General features: G+C 36.8%; 1 protein-coding gene across 1 annotated transcript; it reads left to right on the forward strand.

The window, feature by feature from the left end:
- Positions 1–6,398: 6,398 nt before the first annotated feature.
- LOC110448926 (transmembrane protein 237-like) lies at positions 6,399–11,894 on the forward strand. The gene is made up of 5 exons (XM_021495439.1): positions 6,399–6,774; positions 7,424–7,733; positions 8,514–8,829; positions 10,329–10,512; positions 11,346–11,894. Exons 1-5 carry the CDS (start codon positions 6,442–6,444, stop codon positions 11,526–11,528), a joined length of 1,326 nt encoding a protein of 441 aa, XP_021351114.1. The 5' UTR covers positions 6,399–6,441; the 3' UTR covers positions 11,529–11,894.

Genomic DNA, 11,894 nt, shown 5'->3' on the forward strand with positions numbered 1-11,894 from the left:
CCCAACTAGCATTGTTACAGCTGACAATGTCTATTTTACAAGATTTCAAATTTTGTTAACATAATACAAACCCCTCTAAATGGTTATTGGATTATACATCTAATGACTTACAGTATTGCATCTTTATCTTTGTGGTATTTGTTTGATATCTTAAGCACAAAGTCTATCGCCAATACGTGGTACATTCATACACATATAGAAAACGATCCTTGAAACAAATTCCGTTCATTTTTATCTCCATGTAACACTTGAAGCATACAGTTTGCGTTTAAGACGTGTCTTTCAAATGTGACCGAATTTGGACCATATTTAAAAAAAAATGAAACAAGGTGCTTTGTGACATGGTGTTAGTCTAGTAATATATCTTTTATCTGGTATTCCATGTGTTAACATGAAACTAAACACATATACATTACAATTGTAATGTTTAGGTCTCTCATGAAACCAAGTCGTACATTCTGCTTAACGCACACAGAGTTCTCTCCCTTTCAAGAACCTGTCTCGCAAGTCGCCAGTGTATGCAAGTAAAACGTTCTTCTTTGTCTATCAAAAAATCCAAAAGCTATCTACATTTTTATCAGACCGAACACATCTCCACCAGTTTTAATAGCTTGACATGCACCTGTACCGTCTCACGCTAGGGCTTGTTGAACGTGGTTTGGGTACAGCATCCATGTGTTTACCCAATTTACTGAGTAAAACGACACACGGACTAAAGGCTAGAGTCAGGGTGAGAAGACGAGAGGAGGACATGTCACATACAACATTCACATCATATACACATATGCAGACTGAGGTTTCACTGTGTATAATCTCTCCAGAAAATTAGCGTCTGATTTTGTCAAGGAACACTTTTGTCAATATACCAATATTCACAATCGCATTGCACAAAAACACCAATAGCATTATTTGAGAGAAAAGGTAAAGTTTTAAACTTTACAATCATAATCGTGTATATCTTGTTTATTAAAAGGCCTAACTATCAAAGGAGTGTTTAGACTTGGACTGGCTAACCACTAGTTAAGAACAAAGCACTGGTGTTTGGACTTGGACTGGCTAACCACTAGTTAAGAACAAAGCGCTGGTGTTTGGACTTGGACTGGCTAACCACTAGTTAAGAACAAAGCGCTGGTGTTTGGACTTGGACTGGCTAACCACTAGTTAAGAACAAAGCACTGGTGTTTGGACTTGGACTGGCTAACCACTAGTTAAGAACAAAACACTGGTGTTTGGACTTGGACTGGCTAACCAATAGTTAAGAACAAAGCACTGGTGTTTGGACTTGGACTGGCTAACTGGCTAACCACTAGTTAAGAACAAAACACTGGTGTTTGGATTTGGACTGGCTAACCACTAGTTAAGTACAAAGCGCTGGTGTTTGGACTTGTGCTGGCTAACCACTAGTTAAGAACAAAGCACTGGTGTTTGGACTTGCGCTGGCTAACCACTAGTTAAGAACAAAGCGCTGGTGTTTGGACTTGGACTGACTAACCACTAGTTAAGAACAAAACGCTGGTGTTTGGACTTGGACTGGCTAACCACTAGTTAAGAACAAAGCGCTGGTGTTTGGACTTGGACTGGCTAACCACTAGTTAAGAACAAAGCGCTGGTGTTTGGACTTGGACTGGCTAACCACTAGTTAAGAACAAAGCGCTGGTGTTTGGACTTGGACTGGCTAACCACTAGTTAAGAACAAAGCGCTGGTGTTTGGACTTGGACTGGCTAACCACTAGTTAAGAACAAAGCGCTGGTGTTTGGACTTGGACTGGCTAACCATTAGTTAAGAACAAAGCGCTGGTGTTTGGACTTGGACTGGCTAACCACTAGTTAAGAACAAAGCGCTGGTGTTTGGACTTGGACTGGCTAACTACTAGTTAAGAACAAAGCGCTGGTGTTTGGACTTGGACTGATTTCGAGCCGAAAACTATTTATACATGTATTACAGAGCATCCCTAGAAGTTATACAGAAATATGAAAAAATGAGGGTTACCATGTAGGTCTATCTCAAAGTCTGAACTCGATCTGTACCTTACGCGTATAGTTTTTGGAAAACACGGCTAATCTTTCGACGGGAGCTCGAATGATTCTCCGTATTTTATGCGTATTGCGTGAAATCCGTTAATGCATAAGAAATCGTCGGATATATGCCCTCTCGGCTTCTTTCGTTTGCCGTCTTTTATGTATAAATGAACTGATTGAACAGTGTGGCCCGGATAGACGAAAGGGACCCTGGATTAGGGAGGCTACTATCTTAAAAACAACTTCAAATTTTGTAGAAAATGGATTGTTTACCAATCGAAATTAAACCAAGCATTCAGTCTGCACAGCAATGAGTCTAATAGCGCGAGGGGATATCCCAAAACGATTTTAACCGACTTTGCAAAAGGTTATTTAGTCTGGTTAGAGTCTGCGCCGACTCGTCGGAGTATTCGCAGCAGGGAGCCTGACTAGCGTTTATTTTGGCCGTGATTAAAACCTTGGCATAAAAAATTGGCTGCGCGATTGGAACGGAAACGTTCACTCCAGACAAGCCACTAAAAGGTAAAAGACAACGAAAAAGAAAAATAATAATCAAGTACTTGTTATTTTGGATATATATATTTAAGCTATGGTTTTGGTCCCTGGAATATTTTACCAGTACCTGTGGTTTAAAGCAAACGATGTAGGTTAATATAACTGTTGAACTGTTCAGATCCCGTTAATAATAAACTATTCAGTTTACCATATTCATCAAAACTGAAGAGTGAATCAACAACCTCGTCCTTCTACAGCCATCTTCGCTGGAGTAAGGCTTCAACCACCGACTGAAATTTCAAAATTCTTCTTCTCAAGACCCAGATATGGCAGAATCAATTACTCTTCATAAATGGAAGGGTCAAAAGGTGCTTAACCAAAATTGTGAATTTCGTGACACTGGGGTCTCACGTTTCCCCCTGGGGATCGGGGGTAAACTTTACTATAGTTTATATAGGGAAATCACATTTTGGACCAGCATTTGATTAATTTCCATTGGAAGTAACTCAATTTGGGTTAGCATTATCAGTATTGGATAGCAGTTTTATGGTATGCACATATCAGCCTTGACTGACTCCCTGGGGCTGATGGGCGGGCCAAAAAGGGTCAAATTGACTGAAATTTCAAAATCTTCTTCTCAAGACCCAGATATGGTAGAACCAAATACTCTTCATAGATGGAAGGGTTTTAAGGTGCTCTACCAAAATTGTGAATTTTATGACCCTAGGGTCTCACGTTTACCCCTGGGGAGGCGGGGGCAAAATGTATTATGGCAAATGATACTATGAATATTACATGTTGATAACTTGATTGGAATTATAACCCTGAGTACACAGTTTGATACTTTGAAAATTTTGAGCCAGCTCTACCCCAAGGGCACCCAAAGGAGTCAGTGTGCTAAAATGTCTTCATTTTCCTTGTTTAGAATCAGAGGTGCTAGTTTCAAATACTTTTCAGTCTTAAATCTGTATGCTAGATATTGAATAAGGTTGTTTTATTGTTTTTTTATCACTTTGAATAATACTTCTGTTCATGTTTTAAAAACAAAAATCAACTCTCTGTATAAATATATCAGAACTCGGGTGACCGTTAAGGCCCATGGGCCTCTTGTTTTTTGGGGGCTTTTTTTAATACATTTTGAAATTATAGGCGCAAAATCATGCCGTCCAGAAGAATAGTACTTTATTATTCAATTGAAAAGTGCAGTATATGTACGTTGATTCGAGCTGTTCATGTTAGGTACGGATTCGGGTACGTATTGTTTAAGGGAGGGGGATACGTTTGGAAGTGATTTGCATGTGTCATTTTAACATTCTTTTTAACGGTAAGCATTTTTTATTAGTCCGAATACAACAGAGCAAAATTGAATTATATACCAAGCATAGCAAGGCGATATATTTATTTATATATTTATTTATATATTTATATATTTCGAGACAAATATCACTTTATGTCCAAACAAAAGATATGTCAGATATCCTTTGTGATAATGAGTTATACGTTGGGATAATGTCTGCATAGTGACATCAAGAAAATCTCTTTCATTTTCTGTAACACTTTAATAATATAACGTAATTTTATCATTCGAGTATCATTATGGCCACTGAAACATCCTTTATCGCGGTCCGAACGGTTTAATCAGCAAAGTTCGCTTTTGAAAGAGGGGCGAACCAAGTGATCTAAAAAAAAAATCTAATGGGCATTTGAAAAACGAAAACACATATTAGCTTGTACAGGTCCGTCAGGTTTTATATTTCAAATTATACTTTGAAGAACCGGTTTGTATGCCTAAGCGAACAAGCCCCGGGGCCTGTTCGCTTATGCTGTACAACCGGTATGTCTGTTTTTAAATGTAAAATCTTTTGAGTATAAACATTTGCAGGACGGCAGGATTTATGCAGGCCTTGTAAGGCTTTATCAGGGCTCACCTGAAAATAGTATCAGATTACTAGGTCCGACATTGTTACATAAACGAACAATCGTGGTCTAATCAGTTCAACCGTTTGGATCAACAGTTTCTAACAGCTGAGCTGCCCTCACTGGAATTGGGGCTGACTGGGACCGTCGCTGACCAGGACCGTTGCATATTGTGGCGTTTTCATACACTTATTTTAGCAAAAAGCTGCAATGATTTGCATCAATATGTGACTAATGTTTAGCATGGGAAAGTATCAGCATCAAATTATCAAGACAAAGGGATTATGATCGTTGTTTTTAATACAAAAAGTGTAGCAGAACTCATAATGCGGAGTTGGAATATAACAGTTACCTCCCTTTGATCATGTATATCTATGTAAAATGTTTATATCTCTATATATTGGAAAAGTTGACTTTTTGCCTGATCATGATGTCCCCGACGAGGACCGTGTTCGTTATGAGAAGTGTGTTTTAAGTATTTCATTGTTGATGTAAAGTCCTTTCCTATTTAAAAATGCTTACATGTGACGCTAATCTTGACCATTCGTATCGCTTACTTTGTGTAGTCGATAAATGACCACATACATTTTTTCCATTTGATTTACTGATCAGGATGGCCTCGGTCAGGACTGTATACGCTACTAGCTATAGTTATAGATTATACTGCATATAACCATTTTTGTAAGTCGGGGTTCTATTTCTAAATTAAAACGACTCATTAAAAAAATCATTATGATGCTTCTCTTGACCGTTCGCATTGCTAGCTTTTTGATTTCCATTTTTAAGTTCCTGCTTAGGATCTTATACTAGTATGCAACTCGAAGATGAAATATTATAGACATAGTTTAATTTCTATTACTCAATCATATTTACTCATCTCTTGACTGTAATAACTGTCACCTTTATGTATTTGATCCATTAATACGGATATAATGAGTACTTGATACATTGATATGGATGTCCCTGTTACCGGATACGTTCCAATATCAACATATAATTAAAGAGATTAAAGATTCATTTGATGTTTTTTTTTCTATTTTAAAATCACCTCTCTTGACTGCAAACTTTGCTGCCTTTATATATTTTATAAATAACTACGGATAGATTCACTATAACATATCCTGTCTGATCAGGATGTCCCTGCACAGGACGTATACACTATAACGTGGAATACAAAGATAAAATACTATAAATAGTTTAATTTGTATTTCTAAACCATCTTTATTTCGCTCTTGACTGTAAACACTGCCACCATCATGGATTTGATCCATCAATACGGATATAATTAGTACTCGATTTCCTGATCAGGATGCCCCTGCTCAGGACCGTGAACGCTAACAGCTTAAGTTATAAACTATACGGTAACCATTCTTATAAGTCGTGTTCTTTTTCCTCAATTAATACAACCATTTAAATGATCATATACAGGGGCGTTTCTAGGATATTTGAAAGAGGGGGCGTAAAATCAAATCTTCCGGCGAGCGGAACGAGGCGAAAAAAAATGGACCTTTTTTTGCTAAAAAACAAAAAATAATTGTGAAATGCACTAATGTAACGGTTCCTGACTTGGAGCATGTATATTTTATAGTTAAAGTGTCAGGGTGTTTATGTGTTTATTCAATACAATATTAGCAGATTACGATTTTTCTTTTCTTTTTGAAAAGGGCCATTACGCCCTCACCTGGACCCGCCCTTGATATACACAGAGACGTATAATCTCTGATATACACAAACATAATCTTCCTTTAGTTTATAAATGTATAAAAGAAAAATATCTGCGTTATTTCCTGATAAGAATGTCCCAGATGAGGACCGTATATCCAACTGTTATATCATGCTCCAAGTCCGGACGAGTTAGCCTATCTTGACGGTCCCACCAGCCCCGGTCCCAGTGAGAGACAGCGCAGCTGTCTGACGCCACTCGTTTAGATCAGCGGCCCCGTAATTCGTATCGAATGCACTTGAAAAACTAAGTCGCTTACACGCTTGAAAATATTTACATTGACAACAATGGCTGACACAGACCCGCCAAAGAAACCAAAGCGGACAGTAAAGAAACTGCCACCTCTTACAGGTGAAACAGAGGAAGGATCGGAAGTCAAGAAGGTTGTTAAAAAGAAGAAAAAGAAGCCAACTGAGGAAACAGCCAATGGGACTACTCCTAAAAGCCCAGAAGGAACGCCTAGAAAGAAAAAGAAACCAGCTGCCAAACCAGAAACTGGTAAAGAAGAAAATGGCGAGACCGCATCTGCTAAACCTACACCTCGGAAGAAGAAAAAGAAACCCGTGGCGAAGAAAGAAGGTGAAGAAGGAGAACCTACGTCTGCACGAAGTCAGGGAGAGGTAAACAAGGATGTTATTTTGGCATACAAAATAGTTATTGGCAGTTTTAGATCTTTGTTCGGACATGTTTATAAACTATAAGTTTAAAGCCATTTCCGGATTCAGATCACAATTTCCCTGCGTTTGATAATGTACTGGTTTTATTTTAATCGGAATGTGATATATGTGTTAGCTGTCAGTTGATCTTTTTGTCATCTAGTACATTTACAGGTGCATAGAGCATTTTTTCCATTTTTTTTATTTTTTTTGTTCAGTTTGAGCATCCAATTGATCCAAATTCCAATACTATGCTTGATAATTAAATGGTAAAAATTATCTCTCAAATATAATTACCCTAATGTTTTCTAAAACTCATGTTTGTAATATAATTTCTTTAATTTGGCGGATTTATATATTATTACTAATAAAGCAATTCCATTTTACACATCTCTGGTCCAAAACGTAAAATAATTAAGTCTGTTTTAATAAAGTGTCAGTGTTTTTTTTGTCACACAACATAATGCACATATGTTTTTCTCAAAAAATTCTTTGAAGATTACATACATGCATAGACATTATAAGAATAATAATTTTGATGTACTGAATGTTACCATACATTAATGCTGGACTGGGAAGAAATGAACTTGATCATTTGCTGATTTCTTAACAGGATGTTGCTGGAAGTAAAACCAGTCTTATATCTAAGGAACAGACAGGCACACCTAAAAAGAAAGTGAAGAAGAAGGTAAAGAAAACCACCCCAAGAAAACAAGAGGATGAATTCCTAGACTCCACGCTGGCAGCTGACCTGACTACAATCCAGGAGGACATCGTCTCCCCTCGTGAGAAAGCTGCAGACACAGCAAAGCAGGGAGATGAGGAGGAGGAGGAAGAGGAGGAAGCAGAGCGACATCCCTACTCCACTGAATCAAACATTCTGAAGAGTCAGCCCCTGGATAAGCTTTTCATAGAGACAGATTGTAAGTTACTGTAATGCCTGTACATATAAGTAGAATCACTGGTATAAGATGAAAGGTATGTTACGCATGATTTCAATCTACAATATTTTTACATGTAGCAATATACTGGTAGTTCTATGCTGAGAGAGAAAGCTGGCGATTTATCGGTTATTTTACTGCATATATTGAAAATAATAGGTTATAAATCAAGTAAACAGTACAAAAAGTAAACGGTATGCATGGCAAAATCTGAAAAAGTAATAAAAGTACAATTTTATTACAAACTAATGGTACAAAACGCCAAATTTAAAGATGTTCTATGCAATGAATTCATGTTGATTACGAAAGCCAAAATAATTTGGATGAAAAATCCAGATTCTTCTCCTAAATTAATGATATATACACAGCAAGTGTGTAATATACACACACACAAGTTAATTAAAGGCAATTACTCCTCCAAAAATACAAAATCTTTTATGAGCAAGTGAACTTAGAATTATAAAAAAACATTGTGTTAAATGAGAAGAATATATAGAAACAATAAATATTATTATCATTGAGATTATTACATTTTTCTGAATATATCACTGTTCCATAAAACATAAAAGATTAGAACTAGGGTAATGTAATATTTAAAAAACAGACCTACGTCGGATGGTGTGTATGCTGATATTGCCACACAAAGTGCATATTTTTTAAATTTAACATTTTTGAATAAACAAAATTACCATGAAGTCAAAAACAAAGTCTGTAATGAAGATTGAGTTGGCATGTCCTGTTAAACAATATTGTATTCTGCAGCTGGATTTAAAGGGCAGAACAAGGCCAAGCTGGTCAGGAAGTGGGCAGAGGCTGAAGCAAATAAAGCCGACACAACACCACAGGTCAAACGTACAACCATTGAGCTGGCCCTCAGTACCCACAATGCATTGAAGACATTTCTGTTGTTTGTCCATGGGATAACAGCAGGTATTTCTGTTTGGCACATCACCATGTCCTACATCCTTCTCTTCTTCAACTATATAGACTTTTTGGAACATTATCGAATCCTGGCTCTTCCAGTGCAGTGCATGTTTTATATTCTACTGGTGCTGTGTACGGTGTCAGCATGTGACAGGTAAGAAAGATACAGGTGTGACAAGAATGCTTCACCAATTAAGTTTGAGCTATTTTAATCCATTACTGTGTATATTTAACATGTAGTACCAGGGAAAACCTGGAATTTGAGAGCAGCGGGTCGTTTCAGCAATTTTATCGTCAATTTGAAAATTAAGTGGGGCCATTATATGTCAAATTAAAAGAAAATTGGAACATGGAAGGGTCAATTTCAGTTTTGAAGGGTCAATGTCCCCATGATCCTGTACAGTGATAAAAATGAAAAATAACTTGATAAAGGGACCAGTTAGTGTATAAACAGCTGGTCTCTGTACTATATCATAGTAATAGCTTGATAAAGGGACCAGTTAGTGTATAAACAGCTGGTCTCTGTACTATATCATAGTCATAGCTTGATAAAGGGACCAGTTAGTGTATAAACAGCTGATCTCTGTACTATATCATCGTCATAGCTTGATAAAGGGACCAGTTAGTGTATAAACAGCTGGTATCTGTACTATATCATAGTATTAGCTTGATAATGGGAACAGTTAGTCTCTGTGCTATATCATAGCTGGTCTCTGTACTACATGTATATCATAGTAATAGCTTGATAAAGGGACTAGTTAGGGTATAAACAGCTGGTATCTGTACTATATCATAGTTATAGCTTGATAAAGGGAACAGTTAGTGTATAAACAGCTGTTCTCTGCACTATATCATAGTCAAAGCTTGATAACGGGACCAGTTAGTGTATAAACAGCTGGTCTCTGTACTATATCATAGTATTAGCTTGATAATGGGAACAGTTAGTCTCTGTACTATATCATAGCTGGTCTCTGTACTATATCATAGTCATAGCTTGATAAAGGGACCAGTTAGTGTATAAACACCTGGTCTCTGTACTATATCATAGTTATAGCTTGATAAAGGGAACAGTAAGTGTATAAACACCTGGTCTCTGTACTACATGTATATCATAGTCATAGCTTGATAAAGGGAACAGTAAGTGTATAAACACCTGGTCTCTGTAATACATGTATATCATAGTCATAGCTTGATAAAGGGACCAGATAGTGTATAAACAGCTGGTCTCTGTACTATATCATAGTCATAGCTTGATAACGGGACCAGTTAGTGTATAAACACCTGGTCTCTGTACTATATCATAGTCATAGCTTGATAAAGTGACCAGTTAGTGTATAAACAGCTGGTCTCTGTACTATATCACTTGATAAAGGGACCAGTTAGTGTATAAACACCTGGCCTCTGTACTATATCATAGTCATAGCTTGATAACGGGACCAGTTAGTGTATAAACACCTGGTCTCTGTACTATATCATAGTCATAGCTTGATAACGGGAACAGTTAGTGTATAAACAGCTGGTCTCTGCACTATATCACTTGATAAAGGGACCAGTTTAATAGTGCTGAAATGTTGCGACCCCTTTGATACATACAATGTATCATACATATTTGCCTCTGAGGATTTTTGTTGATGATATGATCTCGTGTTTCAGGTTTGACGTCGGTAATCCTAACAGAAGGTTTATGCTCGAGTCGCTTACACTACAGACAGGAACCATTTCAGTACTGATCTACTTTGCAGCCTTGGTGATAAGTCTGTGTACTGCCAATCTGGAGGACAAGATGAATCTCTACACCACCAACACCACGTTGTCTGGCCTGTGGGACAATCCAGGGGTACGGTATAATATGACAATATATTCCCCATGCTCCCTGGCAGGCTGTTACTTCTTTTAGCGCAGTAAAATGAATGGAGTTGCAAAAGAAAAGTATCATATGATGTAGGAAGATTTAGTTGTGTCAGATTTATACAGAGGAGATCCAGTGAGTGCTCACTATAATATATATCCATCTTGAGGGAGTTAATTTCAATCTTTAACCTATGATGTTGATCGACTCAATTATACTTGGGAATGCACTTTGTTTGTAATACATGTACATATTTATATAATTCTTCTGTCAAAGTGCATTCCCAAGTATAATTGAGTCGATCAACATCATAGGTTAAAGATTGAAATTAACAATATCTTATTTTTTAATGACAGATGCTATATCACTATGAATTTGCATTTCAGGATACAACAGAAACAAAATATCAAACTTGTGATCATTGTTTGTAATACATGTACATATTAATATAATTCTTCTGTCAATGATCACAAGGTTCATATTTTGTTTCTGTTTTATCCTGAAATGCAAATTCATAGTGATATAGCATCTGTCATTGAAAAATAAGATATTGTTGCTTGATGGTTTGACCTTTTGACAAATCTATTTTTTGGAATGTAAATTTTGCCATTAAATTGTAATAGAATATATTATATATATATATATATTTATCAGTTTTATTAAGTCTCAAGGAACAGAATAAGAAGATATTTAGAATGAAATATAAAATGTACTACAGAAAAATGTAGACAAAAGCATACAGAAATGTCCGAGTGTGTTATTAATTTATATGTATTACTGTGGTCTATACATCGTAAATATTAGATTGATTTATCCTCCAGGAATCTACGTCAGACTTGGATTTATGGACGAGTTTGAACACAGCCAGATGTGTACTGGCCATCATTGGTTGGTTCATCATCGCCATCAACCCCAACACAGACCGACTTTACGATAATCTACGCAAATCTGATGATAACATTCTCGGTGGAAATTCCATGCAGTTGGCTTCAAGTCGTGCATAGCTTTGTTCAATCTGTAAACTTTGTTCATTCTGTAAACTTTGTTCAGAGAGACTTGAGGAACAGGTACTAGTGGTGGTACTTTGTATAGTGCCTATAGAAAACTGGTTAGCTAGTTGGGCTTTTAAAGAGATTGAACAGGCTACAGAAACACTGACCACTTAAAGAGATTGAACAGGCTACAGAAACACTGACGACTTAAAGAGATTGGACATACTTCAGATACACTGACAACTAAAAGAGATTGAACAGACTTCAGATACACTGACAACTAAAAGAGTTTGAACAGACTTCAGAAACACTGACAACTAAAAGAGTTTGAACAGACTTCAGAAACACTGACAACTAAAAGAGTTTAAACAAACTTCA

This window comes from Mizuhopecten yessoensis, unplaced genomic scaffold, assembly GCF_002113885.1.
Source record: "Mizuhopecten yessoensis strain PY_sf001 unplaced genomic scaffold, ASM211388v2 scaffold4387, whole genome shotgun sequence".
NCBI lineage: Eukaryota > Metazoa > Mollusca > Bivalvia > Pectinida > Pectinidae > Mizuhopecten > Mizuhopecten yessoensis.

What these genes read in the sequence shown, in the direction of transcription:
- LOC110448926 (XM_021495439.1), top strand. Translation starts at nt 6,442, where the DNA reads ATGGCTGACACAGACCCGCCAAAGAAACCAAAGCGGACAGTAAAGAAA. An exon ending in GCTTTTCATAGAGACAGATT is followed by an intron (nt 7,734 to 8,513) that starts GTAAGTTACTGT and finishes TGTATTCTGCAG; the next exon opens with CTGGATTTAAAGGGCAGAAC. An exon ending in GCCTGTGGGACAATCCAGGG is followed by an intron (nt 10,513 to 11,345) that starts GTACGGTATAAT and finishes TTTATCCTCCAG; the next exon opens with GAATCTACGTCAGACTTGGA.